This window comes from Hirundo rustica, chromosome 1, assembly GCF_015227805.2.
Source record: "Hirundo rustica isolate bHirRus1 chromosome 1, bHirRus1.pri.v3, whole genome shotgun sequence".
NCBI classification, from domain to species: Eukaryota; Metazoa; Chordata; class Aves; order Passeriformes; family Hirundinidae; genus Hirundo; species Hirundo rustica.
In genome coordinates this window covers 16,161,891-16,178,885 of record NC_053450.1, presented here as the reverse complement: position 1 = coordinate 16,178,885, position 16,995 = coordinate 16,161,891, and the positions used below count along the sequence as shown (strand labels likewise).

The following is a 16,995-nucleotide window of genomic DNA, read 5'->3' as shown; positions in this document are numbered from 1 at the left end:
GGGGTTTTTTTGTTGTTTGACTTTCACCATTACATGCTGATTTCCTAAACCCAGGAGTACTTCCCTTCAGAGTAGCTGAGCTTATCTGAAAGAGCCTTGTTTTTTAGAAAATTAAACTGTCCAGCCATCGTGCCTAAAGATTGTTTCCCTAACTTTTTTACACTGATTTAAATCCCCTCTTCTTTCTTATAGTCTTATTTGATAATTGTTTGACAGATTCATACCCAGTGTTCATGTGTTCAAAATGAAACTAGAAATATAACACAACTAGAGGTGGTCACCAAGCAGAATCTCCTTATCAAACACAGCACTATGTCAAATAGTAAAAAAATCTTAGTCTGATCTATGAATTCTCACAAAGGAATTTGTATTTATTTCTTTGCATAGCAAGGTGCAGGGGCTTAAACAGGAAATTTCCATAGGGGAGCATGGCAAAAGCCTTATACAGAATAGGATAGGATAGGATAGGATAGGATAGGATAGGATAGGATAGGATAGGATAGGATAGGATAGGATAGGATAGGATAGGATAGGATAGGATATATAACAGGCTATTCACAGAATCACTAAACATCTTGTAGATTCATAATTTTAGAAATGTTTTTTTGACAAGCTTATCACTAATGCTAGAGAATGGCAGGATAATAAGCCTTACAGGAGTTATGCAGGAAGACCAAGGTTAGCTTCAGCATGGGTACACCAACACAATATTAGAACAGATTATGGGGAAATCCTCCATAAAACCCTCTCACAGGAAAGATGAAAGGCATGAGGACAGGAATCCCAAACTCAAAATCATCAGGGAGCAGCAAAAGCAGGACCCCTTCACTAAAGAAAAGAAGACAGGAACCAGGGATGATCACTTGTGTATATGCACATACGCACGCACACTGAGTTAATGCCTTCACAGACATATCCAGCTCCAGCTGAGAAGGCTGAACAGGACTGGATCGGTTACAGGAAAGGGGTTAGGTGACAATGAAGTGATTCTCTGAGCTGAAATAGAATCCTGGGCATTGGGCAGGGCTGGTAGGGAGTCACAGCAGGGGCTAGCCAGGATTGTCCTGAAAAACAAGAAGGCTGACCCCGTTCATCTGCACCAGATTGTTAAATAGTTCTCACCTGTCAACTGTAATTTCTGACTTATCTGAAGTATAAGCAAAACTGCACAGCAGTTCCTAGTCAGTATGTGGAACTTATGCCTTTGACTTGATATATATGACAATGAAATTATGAGGTGTATGTAGAGCTTATATCAAGCAACTCTGTTTTACAAACTAATGTGTACACAGCCAATAAAACATCTGAACACCCTAAAAGACCAAATTAAATTGTTAAACAGCTGATAAAAAAAAAAAAAAAATCTAATTCAAATATATCTGTGTCTCAAACTTTAAGATTCCAATATATTTTCCACTCAGTCTCAGAGGACCTATGGATCAGATTATCATTGTGCATGGACTGACACTTAAAAATAGTCCCAGTAATTTAAGCTTTTAATGTAACATTGAAAATGCAACTTTATACTTTTTTAGCAATGTTGTACAGATCCATGAACCTTATAATAAAGAAAAGGAATTATAGCCTATCTTGTCTAGTGAAACTAATACACTTTATACCTATGAAACAATAATCACAGAAAGTAAACATGGATGCAAAGCACATTATAAGCAGTCATACTAATGTATTAAATTTGTTCAAATTTTGCCAGGAAGGCAGTTACTTAGTGAAAATAAGAGCTAAACTGTTGTTTAAAGTAAACACTAATAAACCAGAGATTATATAATCATTGATTAAATATTTTTTTAATCATTACAAACAGCTGAATTATTTTTTCCCACTTTAGGTACAAAGATCATAGAATATAGACAAGTAATGAAACAAAGATTGTATTTTACTGTCAACTAGTATAAACAAGTCCAAGGAAATATGCATAACACTGTGGTTGTAGGTTGCAATGTATGGAAGTACTTAATTTCTATTTTAAAAAAATCAGTTTCTAAGAATCTTCACTAGTCTAGAGTCACAGTGGAAAGAAGAAACACAGGTACTGCAACAGAGAGCTAAAAATCTTAAACAGTTTTAAACACCAAAGGCAAAAACCCAGAAGAGATCAACATCTTCATTCTAATCTAATACTGTATCAGCAATAACAGAATTTTTGTGCTATTCATTTGCAAAAATCTTTACTTCACTTGGTGACAATTTGAAATGCATTACATAAAGTTCTCCTGATTTAGAAAGAAATACACATACCTCCACACTTAGGAATAGGCCCACTCCACATTACTTTTCCATCCATTAGCATACAAGTAATTGTTTCAGTTCCTTGTGTTTTAATAAATCCTTCTTCACATATAACTGAAATTGAGCTCCCCAGCTGAAAGTTGTCACCAAAACGCCGAGCATTGATTGGCACTCCAGGATCCGGGCACTCATTATGTCCAAATGCTTTTTAACAGAAAAAAAGAGAAGTGGTAGAGGACATAGAACTCTTGAATTTTAAATATTTTATTTGCTAGTAAGAAAAAAACAACTTATATGAGTAAACTGGAGGGAAAAATAAGGAACAAAAACTTGCTCAACAGTAGAAAATGCAAACCAGCATAAATGATTGCCTAAAATAGGAAATTACACCAGCATGGATCTCAGCTTGGACAGCTTGTTGCTGGCAGATTTCAGCAATGGCTGAATTCTCCTTTTCAACCACTCATCCTATTTAATGTTAAAATGGGACAGACTGTTCCTTCAGAAGGGCAGGGCAAGCATCTATGATACAGAAACTTTACTCATCTTTTGTATATGTAATTCACCATCACACCATTTGAGCCATACTGACTTTCATGGGCTTGATCCTACCACAGTTACTTAAGTTTCCTGTATTGAGAGCTGGTGAACAGTGACAGAAAGGGTTATGTTGACAAAAAAAGAAAACTTGAAACTGAAAATTTCAAGTTTAGGTCTGGATAAATTGAAAAAAATTAATTTCCCTGTATGCATGCAGATACTATGACAAAGACAGTTCATGTCTTTTACTGCAGAATATACCTTACTTTTGGAGAAGAAAGAAAATCTTCCTAACAGAAATGAGCAAAGTCATATTTATAGCATTATCATTAAATGACATGTAGCAGTTGGTTATTGTATTCTGTTGTCTTATTGATGAAGAATACTACACATACATCTTATATTTTTTAAAATGTTGATTTTTTCAGTATGAATATCCACCTTCCTCATGTACAAAGCTGCAAATTGTATCTTCATAAATATGTTTACGTCTGGAGACATCAGAGAGGACTATGTCCTAAAAAGATGATTTTCACATTTTTTCCCTCAGTTTTGCTGATGTGTCTGCTAGACAAAACATATACAAATTCCCTAGTGATTTTTTTTTTAATAAGTAATATCTCAATAACTTCGTAGAAAGATTTCTCAGATGTTCCATTACAGAGTTATTTTTAAATCATAATAACAGACAAGTGAAGGCATTTATTTATTGACATTTTGACTTGGGCAATGCCATATATATTGGGAATGAAAATAGCGCTGTCATTGAATAAATGTCTACCATTCAAAGATGGCATTAAAAGTGATTCAATCCCATACTTTTTCAGAGGAATTACTAAAACTTTTCCAATTTTTGTTCACGGTCATAATTTTTAGGGAAGGCATTGATTGTTTGTTTTTCCTACTACTTTCAGACAATCCAGAGATAGATTTTCGATATTGTTATCTATAAATGTAGATAAATGTTGACTCCAGGTTTAGCTTGCTTGTATGCGACACCAGTTTATTAAGGCTGAAAAATCAATTCATTGCTCTATATTTCAGCTTAGGAACTGCTGCCACTGATGCTTCTATGTGATCAATGTTACTGCATTAAATGACTTTGGGAGGCAAGACAATGAAAGTGAAAGACAATCTGTCCCACCAACAGCAGTCGCTCTTAGCTTAGCCTGGCTACAGTGACATTACCAATGACCAACGTTCTGTCTGCTGATACTTCTAAAAAACTTAATGGAGGAGTTGTAATATTAAATATTAGCCTTAGGCTGAAAAGAAAAAACCCACATGGGTATATCATTAATGAATATTTTACTAATCATCAATAAATCAAGGAACCATAGAAAAGTTCCTTATGAACTATTACATGTAAAGAGAAGATCCAGTTTTCCTGGCATTTATCCTCATCCACTACCATGACTGTACATATATATTAAGCAATATCTGGAAAAATGCCAGGAAATATAATCACAGATCAGGGCAATAGTGATATTCTGCTATTAACTCAGAAGGATATTAAAATATCCATTTTGAATTTAAAAAACAAAACAAACAAACAAAAACATGGAAGGGAAGGACCTGCAGAGGTCTCATGAGGTAAGAAGGCAGGTATGTTGCTAATCACAACTCATTCTCATCTAAAGCCAGCTTTGAAAGATCCTTTCAAATAAGGCTGAAAAGGAGCTCTCCACTGGTGCAGTTAATTGTTTCTGTGGATTGCCCTACCAAGAGTTTTAGCTGGTAAGTGAAGTAACACCTTTAAAGTGAAGGTAGAAGAAAACATCAGAGCAAAACCAAAAGTTAAGAGAATATAAAATAATAACAATATATTTAATACAAAAACCTATTTAAAGCTGTGTGAACAAGTGGTGGCTTATTCAGTACCATCATGCAAACCCATACTTCCTTCTAGTACACTACACTTTGAAGAATTCTAGCTTGAGAAGTACTGAGACTGAAAAAGGAGCAACAGGCAGGAGCACCAGGAGGAAACTGGCAGGAGAAATGTGCTGTGATGAACATATTCTAGCACAGCAATAAACCACAATAAATCAGTCTCTAGATATAAACTCATCATCTGGGATTGTCCATGTCTTGGTCCACTGAGCTGAAATGACAAGTAATTAGGCTGATGTCAGAGGCCCATGGTTTGGCTTTTGTCAGGCTGCTAGGTAATTAATAAGATTTTTCTGAGCACAATTAAACAGCTGTGATGAAAACAGTGACAAAAAATATCTACATATCAAGAAACAACAGGTCTAACCTTATTCAAAGATATTTGCCCAGCACTTCCTGTACCCCAATCAGTGAGGAACAGCGCAAAGAAGTCCACAGCTAGCATAAATCAAGCAATCTGGAAGATGCTCTCTGACACATAAACTTTAGAGAATTAAGGATTTAGAGGAGTTAAGATTTTAGTTAGAGATAAGCTTTCCTGAAATTAAGTAAAGTAGATAGGTAGGCTTTGCTGAAATTAAAAGTTAGTAATTAACTAAGAGAAACTGGGTTTATGATCACTCTTCCGTATTAGAATAACTGATTACTTGTCAACTTTATGTTTGGTTAGCTGGGTTTATAATGAAGAATACAGAAACTGATAAATCTCTTTTAGGAACATAAGACAATTGTAGGCCTCTTCTGCCCAGAAACTCATTGAACAGTCAGGAAGACATGAAATAGGAGTCCTACCAAGGGTTCATTTATCACATTTTCATTGAAAAGATCAGAAAGAGGAAGACTTCTTTACATCCTCATTTTGGGGACTCCTCCCCAAAAAGCACCACTGACCCATTTCAAAGAACAAACTATGCATGCTTAATAGATTTTTAACTAATTACCATATGAAGCAGGGAATGGGATGTACTAGAGTTATGAATATGCATTTGTGGTTTGGGTATTCAGTGCTTCTGTAAATAAAAGGACTCTGTGATCACCTGTAAATTGCAGTGTGTATTTGGGAGCTATCCCTCATGCTGTCCGACGCAGTACTAAACACACAATTTCTACCTTTAAACTGTTAGACAGTTTTTGTCCGTCACAGCTGGGTATCGATCGTAGATCAGTACCCATATTATCTTTAATAAGTCACTCTCCACATCCAAATACTCATCCACTTCAGCCCAAATGAACTTTACATGAGTCTGGTTTGTGGCATACCTGCCCATGGAGGGTCTAGCAACTTTTGAGTTTCCTCTGCATTAACTCCTCTGTCACGGGAAGTAAATATGCATTCTCTGTCACATGGCTTCAGTTGTCACACTGCACTTTAAGTGTGCATTTTGTCTGTTCTAAGCTAGGAAATCTATACTGAAGCAAAGAGACTATATAAATTTATGGCTTGTAATTTATGTGACTGTACTTAATACTATGTCTAGTTCTGTTCTGCATAATTAAACAAAGATATATATATAAAGTAGGAAGCATTCATAAAGGAGTCACAAATATGATTAAAAGCTCATACTTTCCCGTGAACTCAGTAGCTCAATGCATATAGCTTATTACAGGCATGATTAGGGGATGACTGACTTTATAAATATCTTCACAGGCACCAGAAATATCATTAACAGCTCCTGGGTTTGGGATACAAAGGGGAAAGAGGGAATCAGGTGTAAGTATGCATTTCCATAGGAACTTAAACCAGTGCAGTTTTGGGTGGCTATTTCCCTGTGTTCTGCTGCATCTAGTGAAACACTTCTGCCTCTTTTTCCTAGCAGAAAATCATAGCCTTTTGAGTTCCTATTCCTTTTCTTATTGGAATATTCTCTGTATCATCCATTTTCAAGTCACATATTTCTATGATCTAGTCCCAAAATTTAACTAAATAGGAAATCTCTGTTAGAGTTAGTGTAATAACCCAAAGATGAATTTGAAATCCAATTTTTTATTAATTCCAACTAAAGTTAGATTTATGTTCAATTTTACTGGAAGGAGAGTAATTATCTGAGACCACACGTGTTTCTTCAATAAAAATAAATATGGCATTAAAATTGTTCCTGAGAAATACCATTAAATAATCAGATTATGTAATAGTAACTAAGTTTTATTCTTCTCCATTCTATACCTCAAAAAATCATTGGAGTTATTTACATTATTAGCTTACATTCTTATTAGAAAAGATTGATCAAGACAGACTGTTTCTGTGACATACTGTTTCTACTCTTGAAAGGGGCAAAAAGAGACTGATAGCTTTGGAATATATCAACTGAAGTGTTAGCAGAAAACAGATATTTTTAATTAACTTTGGGTTTACAAATGCTAAGACAGAGTGAGATTCTATTCACTCATTTTTTTATCATTTGCCCTTTATTTAATATGGAAAGATTACTTCTGTAATTTGTCAGATTGCAGCTGTCTTTACTGAAGAAATAGTAGACACTACTTAGAATTTTTTGTTTGTTTGTTTTTGTAAGTAGATTTTAGCTGCAGAGTTTAATAAACACATGCACAAACACACCCATTAAAAGAAATAAAAAAGAAAGTCGTTAAAGTGCACAAATATGTAAAAAACCTTTAAGTTCTCTTCAGAGTTAAATGGTTTCATTTTACAACTGGTAGAAGTAAATATTGGATTGTTGCTTCTTTTTAAAATTAAAATAGTATCATTTGATACTATTGGTGAGTATCTGCAAATTTTTTTAAAGAAGCATAATTTATCTGGTAGGTATATTTCTCTGTCAATTAAATGTTAATTCAGAAATATTGACAGTGTTTGATAAATTAGTTCATTTCAAAATATGAACTAAGGGAGAATTTGATGCTAATCTTCTCCATCTCCAATTTTTACTATAAATTCTACATTAACTGACCTATATTTAGTTCTAGTTGTGCAAAATGGGATGACATGAGAAAATCCAAACATACACAGCCTTAATTTTTATCCTAGAAGACCACCTTAGATCCTCCAATAGCTGATTTTGGTTTTCTTATCACTAGATTTAGGCTTGACAGCACTGAGTACACCACAATGAAACTTTAAAGAGAACTGCTATAAATGTTAAAAGGACATGAGACAAAAGCAATAAAGAGCAAATGTTAAATCTTCTGTAAAGAAACATGGATTCAATATCTCATTTTCATTATAACTGATTTCATATTTCAGTAGCTCTGAATAACCCTTGACTTTCCAATATTTAGTTACAGTACTGAGATTTGTAGCTACCAGTCAAAGGTTAGTTTGTAATGATGACTGGTACCTCTAAAAACCAGTAAGAAGATACCACATGCTCTTCATGCTTACATTCTATATTTGTGACAAATGGTTTGAGGATGAATCAGAGGACTGAGAGCTGAAATATAAAAAATTATCAGAAAAATAATTTTTACAGAATAATCTGGTGTCATTTTATCTCTTTCATTTTCACACAACAATGTTTAATGTGGATCTTAATAAATAATTCTCTGGAAGACTGACAATCTAAACAATACAAAAAAAAAACCAAAACCAAAACCAAAACCAAAAAAGATGAAAGAAAGAAATAAATAAAGAAAGAAAGAAATAAAGAAATAAAGAAAGAAAGAAAGAAAGAAAGAAAGAAAGAAAGAAAGAAAGAAAGAAAGAAAGAAAGAAAGAAAGAAAGAAAGAAAGAAAGAAAGAAAGAAAGAAAGAAAAGAAAGAAAAGAAAGAGATGGAGAAGTGAAAGATGATGTGAGAAAAGTAAACAGCCATAGGGGAATTCAGTCCTTGAAATTTTATGAAAATAATATTAATTGTTAATATTCATTTGAGAAAAATGTGAAGTCTGGGTCTCTCAATTACTTCACTTAATCTCTCATTTCCTTTTTGATTTAAGGGTTAGTTTAGGTGTTTTAGAGTAAAAAGCCTAAACAACAAAGCTTTTTTTTTTTCATACAGTCCAACAGGTAACACAGAGAGGGAGAGATATGCTCTCCTTCAAATAATGCTGTTGTAGATTCTCTTACATCTCAAGCAAGCCTCTGGAATTATATATACCCTCAGATGTTAGGGAGAAAGACAGAAATGGGACTAATAACACATGACATCACATTTTGGAAATATCAAAATATTTACTGTATTTTGCTTATGTTTTTAATATCTGTTGGCATGGAAAAGTCTGCCACCCCTACTATCAGAAAGAAAGAAAAAGAAAGAAATCCAAATATCCAGGTGTGGGGGGATTGATGAGGTGGAGAAGCTCTGGTTGAAGGGTATAATGAACTCCCTACTAGATTCTCTCTTATTCCTATCATGCTCTACACATAGCATCAAGTCTAATACTTCAGAATACTGCTGGAGTGGCAAAATTTAATTTTGCATATGCTCCCAGGAAAGTTTCACAGTGTATTTTGCAATTATTTATGCTGTGGCCTTGTATCATCATGTCTGCACTAGCTGGGAATATAACCTGTCTGGATTTTAGTGTAGAATAACTACCAAATCACTTGGTACCAATGTAAGGTAGGCAGTTCCTCATCTGTCTTTCAGAAGAAATGTAAAAATTTTGGCAACAAAAAGGTGAATAAATGCTAATGGTATTTAGTACTGGAGAAGATATTTTTTATCACCTTCAATCATTATTATGTGGTCAGTAAGTAAGGAAGACAAAAAAAAAAAAAAGACAAGTTGTGGCTTGACTGATCAGAGAGCTCCTATGGCTGCTCACTTAACTGCAGTGACTAGGAGTTAGCAAAGACTGCAGCCATCAGCTCCAGGATATTACATATGTTCCCCACTGAACATATGAGTTTTCAAGAACAACAGTTTTGTACAGGCAATGGTGGTGATTAATACGATGTGGCGCAAATTGCATTGTCAGCAAATTTAGTAAATTCCTATTATACAATTTGGAACTGGCCTGATTTGTCAGTCTGCCAAACACTCCCATCACAATGATGTCTGAAGCCACAAATGAGAACAATATGTGTATTTTCAGCCCAAGCACAGTATTTGAGCAATAATCCAACCACCTATATTAGGAATTTTTAGGTATATAGGATTTACTTGAAGGTGTACTGCCATAGTGTCATTTTTAAATACTTATGCCTATCTCCTGGACTGTATGTCGAAAACAAAACCACATACACACACACACACACACATAGACAAAAAAAAAAAAAAAAAAAAAAAAAAAAAGATTACTCACTGTTATAAGTGATATTAAATCCACGTCCTGACATTGAATGGTCAGCTTGAAATTCCAGACGCAAAATATGACCATTACTGGTAAGATGGGAAGGAACTTCAGCGCCAGTAAATGTTCCAATTATGGGGGAATCTACAGAGTCACCATCTTTAACTGCAAGGAAGTCAAACTGAGATTCCAAGTCAAAGTCATTAAAGGAGAGATGAATTCGGCTCCCAGGGTCTGAAATTATGGTCCAGATACAGTTTAAATTATTCCCATATCCCTCTGGATAATCTGGTGAAAGGACTGTTCCCATCGGTGCAGTGAAATTGGAAAGACAAGGAACTGCCAAAAAAGGGAGAGCTAAATTAGACAACAGAATAAAACACTTCAATAAGGACTGTTTTAGTGCTAAGACTTGCAAGAAATCTTGAAACTTGGTGAGTGCCTCAACTGAATAATCCATTATTTTTGGTGATTTGTGAATCTGGAAAGAAAGTTGTTTTTTCAATCTTCATATTCCCTTCCCCTCAATAAAATTACCCCACAAGCAGAGCCCACAAGAAATAAAGAACATATTTGTTGCATTGGAAATCCATGGCAGTTCTTATAATTTACTCTTGATAACAATCACTTGGCACCACTTATTTTCTGTTGTAGAGAACTGTTTAGATGAGCAGACATCCCACTGAGCACATTAAAAGGTGCAGAAAGTCAATAGTACCCTTATCATTTGTTGTTCACACAGAGGCATTAGAAATTAAGAAGCCTCAAAGAGACAAGAGATGTTTTGTTGTCATCAGGATAATGTATTCAGTAAATTCAGTTAAGCCATATTAAGTTGAGTTGCAGAGATGAAAGCAAGATAGCACTCTGAATATATTTGATCCATACTATTTTAGTGGAAAAGTCAAGAAAGCTGCTGCCACAGATAAGAATCACAACATTGTATATAGCTATGCTCTATAATGCAACATGCTGTATAATAAAAATATTTTACTTATGCTATATAATGCAACTGGAAGAGAGCTGTAAATACTTAGGATCATTTAAGAGCAAATAGTTATTTATATAAAATACATGGAGGAAATGCAAATAATTTAAGCTCTTGATTTCAATTCAGCAACATCTAATCTGAGGAAATATATTCATTTATAAGAGTAGCTATCAAAATTGTATCATACATAATTTGCATCATAAAATCAACAGAATCCTACTAAAGAAAAAGCCAATAGTAAACCACAATATCAAGGCACATATAGAGAATTGCATTAAGAGTTGGCATAACACGGAAAAAAAAAAATGTTTTAGCAGATTTAGAACCTGCCCCTTGGGCATGTACATTAGGAAATCTTGCCAAAAAAAAAAAAAAAAAATCATCCTGTCAGGAGAGTTAATTGCATTTTAATAACTGTGAAATCAATCACACAAATAATTACCTATAAGTAAAGCTTATCACAATGCTGTAAAAATAATAAAAAGAAAATATTTGGTACATACAAATACAGATTGGTATGTTTGCAGACCACTGGTTGTTTTCTTGGCAAATGATAGATTTCTCTCCAATTAATTCAAATCCAAACTGACACTCAAACCTTAAAACATCACGATTAGAAAATCCGTCCCCTTCTCTAATACCATACAATGGTGTTCCAGGATCCCCACAGCTTTCTTTTTCAATTTCTGTTGAAATAAATAAAAAAAAAATATTTATAGAAGAATAAAACAAACTTGTTGTATGAATATGCTGACACATAGAAAATTCTAAGCAAAATAAAATCATTTATGTAAAGACAGTTGTCAAAATGCACCACTGGGTCTGTTTCTATACTCGTTTCTTTGGGAGGGAGGAAGTTCTGCATAGGGAATTCAACCAGGGGGTATGATTGAGTGGTTGTGTTGGGCTTAGCTGTTGGCTACAGTAAAACCACTACAAGGGATTAGAAAAATCAAAACTCTTTGTGTTTGTAAAATAATTGAAAATTAAAGGACATTACAAAAGGTATTTCTACCCTATTTTATTTCATAAAATTTAAAACAATAATATCATTTAAAAAAATACTGCTGGTAAAACATGAACTCTGTCCATGTTGCAATACAGTTCGAACTGAGGTCTTGACATGGCAAATAAGAGAGTGGTGGCACCAAAAGAATTGCCCACAGTAAAAAGGAGGCTAGACATGAATATATATACAAATTTATATACACATACATTATGTAAACATACACAAAAAATAATTTCTCTACAGTCAAATAACACTTTACCTCAGTAGTGTCAACTGCAAGGAATCTGAATTATTACCATTTCTACAAATATTAGAGCTATGATATTCTCTCAAGCTGCATCCTGTTTTGAACTTTTAATAGTTACAGTAGTTACAGGCATGGAATAATCTTCAAAACATTTACATGTAATGACAGCAATGAACATTCCTGTACCACAGTTTAAGGTTTTCTCCTTAAAGGTCTTGCAGATGTTTTTTGGTTTTGTTTTTCTCCACTTTTCCATATATAACAGTTTGAGTACAAGGAAAAAAAAAAATAAATCAAGTGTTTTGATTTTAACGCAAACAATTTTTCTAGGATAATATTTTCATCAGCATACACTTGATTTCTCAACGTTTTCAGGTATTAAGGTTCTAAATACAATTAAAATGTTACAAGAAGCAAATAAAGAACAATTTTAACAAGAAATTGAAAAAGAGTTGAATATTATTTAAAAAAATACTCCACAGAATTTTTAAAGGCTTTATTATTCTGTTTGGATAAAGAAAACTCAAAAGCAACAAAAGAAAACCATCTAATAAAAAGTACAAAAAGCCATGAACACTTCTTATTGGTTTATTCTTTTCTTCCTTCCCAAGCAATTCTAGGAAAGGATTGATATAATTCACTATTATCAAAGGATAAAAGCAGGTTCAATTTATCCTGAGATTTATCAGCTTTATTTGATGCCTCAAGAAAAAAAAAAAAAAAAAAAAAAAAAAAAAAAAAAAAAAAAAAAAAAAAAAAAAAAAAAAAAGCTTTCCTGAAGAAACATAAACTATCCCAAAGAACTCACAACTCACAAATTCACTCTCCTGTCTTCAATTTTTGTGGGACTATTAATGTCAAACCTACTGAACAGCTACGTTTTTAACTGCCAAAGAAATACAAAGTTTTCCTAGGCTGTCCTGGTAGATTAATACTATTCTAAGTGTCTAAGTCATTTCATATTTCATTTGAGAAAACAAATATATTCTATAAACAAATTTATTCTATAAGCTGGTTCTCCAGCAAGAGACTATATTGAGTAACTGACTGTAGTTTTCTCAAATAATATAGTTGAGGCAGTAAATGTATTTATATCTACTTCAATTTACCCTTTTTGGGGTTTCTATTCTGATGTAGCTGGGCAAGAGTTTCCATGTTTTTTGTCAAATTTGAAAAGATACATAGCTGACCAAAACTATCCCTTTTAGGACTTAAAGGAATTGGTTCCGCATTCAAAAAATTATTAGGCAGAGTAAAATCATCTGCAGGAACTTGTTGGAAAAATATTCAGTGATTGGTTATTTGAGAGGTTACATCCATAGCCTCACACTGAATTTGCTTTCATAAAGAAAAATCAAATTGAACAAAATGTTGCATGATCAATGGATTTAAATTAATTGAACCATCCCAAAACCCCATTTGTATTAATTGAAATTTATAGCAAATATTTCCTTAATTACTTTTAAAACTTTCCTGAATGCATTGCTTGCATCACTTTTAAACACTTTCTAAATTTTGTAGTAGCATCAGTTCATCTCTGAATTTGAAACAGACTATTTCTGTCATTACTTAGTTTTCCACAGGAGCATTAATTACGGGTTTTGATTTTCTGCTTTGTTTGGGGTTTTGTTGTTATTTTGCTGTTTTGTTTTGTGGGGGTTTTTTTTGTTGTTTTTTGTGGGTTTTTTGGTTGTGTTGTTGTTGTTGTTGTTGTTGTTGTTGTTGTTGTTGTTGTTGTTGTTTTAATTGAAGTGTAAATGCTTCTTAGATTTTTTTTAGAGAATGTCAATAAGCTTCCTTTAAAACAAAGAGGAAAACCCCAAGGTGCTTCCTGGACTTTTGTCAGGAAATCACATTTTAAATAGCATAGTTTTAGGAAAGCGTATTAATTAATATTTATTTGAGTTCATATTTATTTTAATTCACTAAGAAGTAAATTAAATTCACATTTTTACTGCTAGTTTTGTAACTTGTGTTTCAGCTTCCCTGCACTGCATATTTTGTTTCAAAAATTCCTAAGCAGTTGTGTTCAGAGCCTGACAGAGACTCTCTTCTTGATAAACTCATACTAGTCCCTCATTGTAAACAATTCATTCATGATAAATAGAAATAATTGACTGTTGTTTTGCGATTAGCAGAAAACCAGTAAAATTTTAGATAGTTGAATTAATAATACCATAATTAAAACTTAAAAAAACCCCACAACTATAAAATTGGAAATTTCAGTGTGAGGCACCAAATAGTGAAAAGAAATGAACATAAATTGAATTCCTATCAATAAAACTGCATGTAAGAGTCCATTTCTTTGTGTATTTGTTGGACAAAAATATTAGTAATTATAAGGCTGTCTTTCATATGATGTATGTAAAAAAAGTTGCAATTCACAGCAGAAATTGTTATAGAGCATATTTGAGTGGAAACACTATTTCTATAGTGTAAGGATTTGGAATACGTTTATTATATATATCAGCTACCTTGACAAATCAAAAAATAAATTTACTGGTTAGAGCACATTTTTGTATTTTATTTTACATTTTGGTTACTTTGTAGTTTTAAATATTGTTTTTAGTTCTCTTTTATGATTCATTCATTCATTCATTCAGTGAGGTTTGCACTTCATGTTAGCTACAATGAGATTGCTAGGATGGATATTTGTTTTCCTGAGATCACTATCACTGTGATACAAAAGATAAGCATTGCTATTTGTGCCTAAGGAAAAAAACCCAATACCTTATGCTAATTTTATTTCTGTTAAATAGTCCTTATTTCCTTTGTAGTGTTACAAAAGGGGAAAAGAACCTCTAACCCATAAATAAAATTTGTTAAATGTGTTAACATTAATCAGGCATTTTCTTTTGTGTTTTAAGGTTTTTGAGACAAAAGAAAATCCATTTTTGTTTTCAGAAATTATTTCACCAAGAGGGACATTAACAGTAAAAGGAGGGATGATTTCTGATGATGTTAGAAAGCCATCTTTTTTTGAAACTATAAACTCCTGTTGAAACTATTGAGGATACTAAGTTTGGAAAGTATAATTATCCTAAATAAATCTGTACAGTTAGCAGTTTCACAGCACTGAATTAAGTTAACAATTGCCAAAGTATTTTCTAACAAGAAATATCTAGAAAACATATCAGGTGAAAGGAAAAGTAAAATAATAAGAAGACAATTAAGATAACCATCTCCTTTTATTTTAAATTATCCTTACACTACTTTTGCATATAGCACTGAAAGATTTTGCAGATTTCTAACCAATGTTGTACTAAAGAGAGAGCCCCAGACTACAGGATCCCCTACAGTAGTAGGAATGGGTTTTCTCTCTTACCCTTTCTCTTTGTGAAGAACAAGCCCATTTTGGAAATGACTAAGGGAGGTCTTGGGGAAAAGAAATGGTCGCTTACTACACAAATGTGTTTTGACAGAAATGTACTGGAGTTAGGGTTTGAAGAGGTAACTTGCCTATCTTTCCATTCCTGTAACTCAAGAGTATATAAAAGAATGTGATCCCTATAAGGAAAAAAATATTTGAAAGAAAAGACATCACTGGTGCATACTGGAAAAGTGCAATACTGAAGACTTGCTATCACTTCAGCAGATTCAAAATCTGTAGTCTTTCAGGGAAATACCAAGCAAGACCAATTATTCTTTAATAACATCTCAGAATAATGCCCATTATTTGTTTTACTGACTGCATCAAAGGAAATATGACACACAACTAGATTTGTTTAGTCATTAGTAAAAGAGCATTTGAATTCATTACATACTATTTTTTGAAACAATACTGGATGAACTAAATACTAGTATGTGAAAACAAAGTTCAAGTATGTGATTCAAAAGGATAAAGCTTGCTGTTTGATATTTTAATTCTTTATGCAAAAGCTACATATATCAACACACTGACATTTTGCAAGATAATGCGTAAAAATCTATGTAATCTCACTTTAAAATACTATGGTATGTACAATTTATATACACGTTACTGAATACATGTATCTAACTTAGTTATAAAATTGCTGTGCTTATGTTCCCAATGCAGTATTTTCTTATTCAAAAATTTAGAAAAATATCCTATCGTATATTTCACAGAATCACAGAATAGGTAAGGCTGGAAGGGAGCACAGTGGGTCATCTGGTCCAACCTCCCTGCTCAAGCAGGGTCATCCCAGACACATTGGACAGGATTGTGTCCAGACAGTTCTTGAATATCTCAGATAAGGAGGCAATTTGTCTAACTTTTGCTTGCACATGCCAAGGAAACAGCGTTAGTATAAACATCTTTAGGTTTGTGTGCCAAGGTTTTGATAGTGGAAGGAGTGTGCCCATGAAGGAAATCCATGGTGGAGCTCACTGAGAAGAGCAGCAGCCTGTGGGAAGAACCTGTATTGCAGAAGTTTATGGAAGACTGCCTCCCATGGGAGGGACCCCACGCTAGATCAGAGGAAAAGTGTGAGGAGTCCTTCCCCACGAGGAGGAAGCAACAGCAGAGACAGCATGTGATGAACTGAACAGTCCCCATTCCCTGTCCTCCTGTGCCACTGAGAGTGAAGAGGGAGAGAACTCTGGAATAAAGTTAAGCCCAAGAAGAAGGGAGGATTTTGGGGGAAAGTGTTTAAAGATTTAGTTCTCTATTTCTCATTATCCTACTCTGATTTTGATTGGCAGCAAATTAAATTAATTTCCTCAAGTCGAGACTGTCTTGCATCTGATGGTGACCGGCAACTCTGCCCTTATCCTGACCCATAAAGTTTTTGTTATATTTAATCTCCCATCCTGCTGATAGAGCCACTTTGGTGGGCACCTGATATTCAGCCAGAATCAATCCACCACATCATCTACATTATCCTGAAAATTCAAACTTAAATATTAAGGAGAAAGA

The 16,995-nt window shown here is 33.6% G+C and overlaps 1 protein-coding gene across 3 annotated transcripts in view; it reads right to left on the bottom strand.

Annotated features, from left to right (window-relative positions):
* Nucleotides 1-16,995, bottom strand: part of CSMD3 (CUB and Sushi multiple domains 3) — a 612,124-nt gene that overhangs the window by 245,819 nt on the left and 349,310 nt on the right. For all 3 annotated transcript variants that reach the window (XM_040070587.2, XM_040070596.2, XM_040070605.2), the window contains 3 exons: nucleotides 11,367-11,549; nucleotides 9,885-10,211; nucleotides 2,257-2,451 (listed from right to left, as the gene is read on the bottom strand). In XM_040070587.2, the coding sequence (XP_039926521.1) occupies nucleotides 2,257-2,451; nucleotides 9,885-10,211; nucleotides 11,367-11,549 (705 nt within the window). The remainder of the gene's footprint in view (nucleotides 1-2,256; nucleotides 2,452-9,884; nucleotides 10,212-11,366; nucleotides 11,550-16,995) is intronic.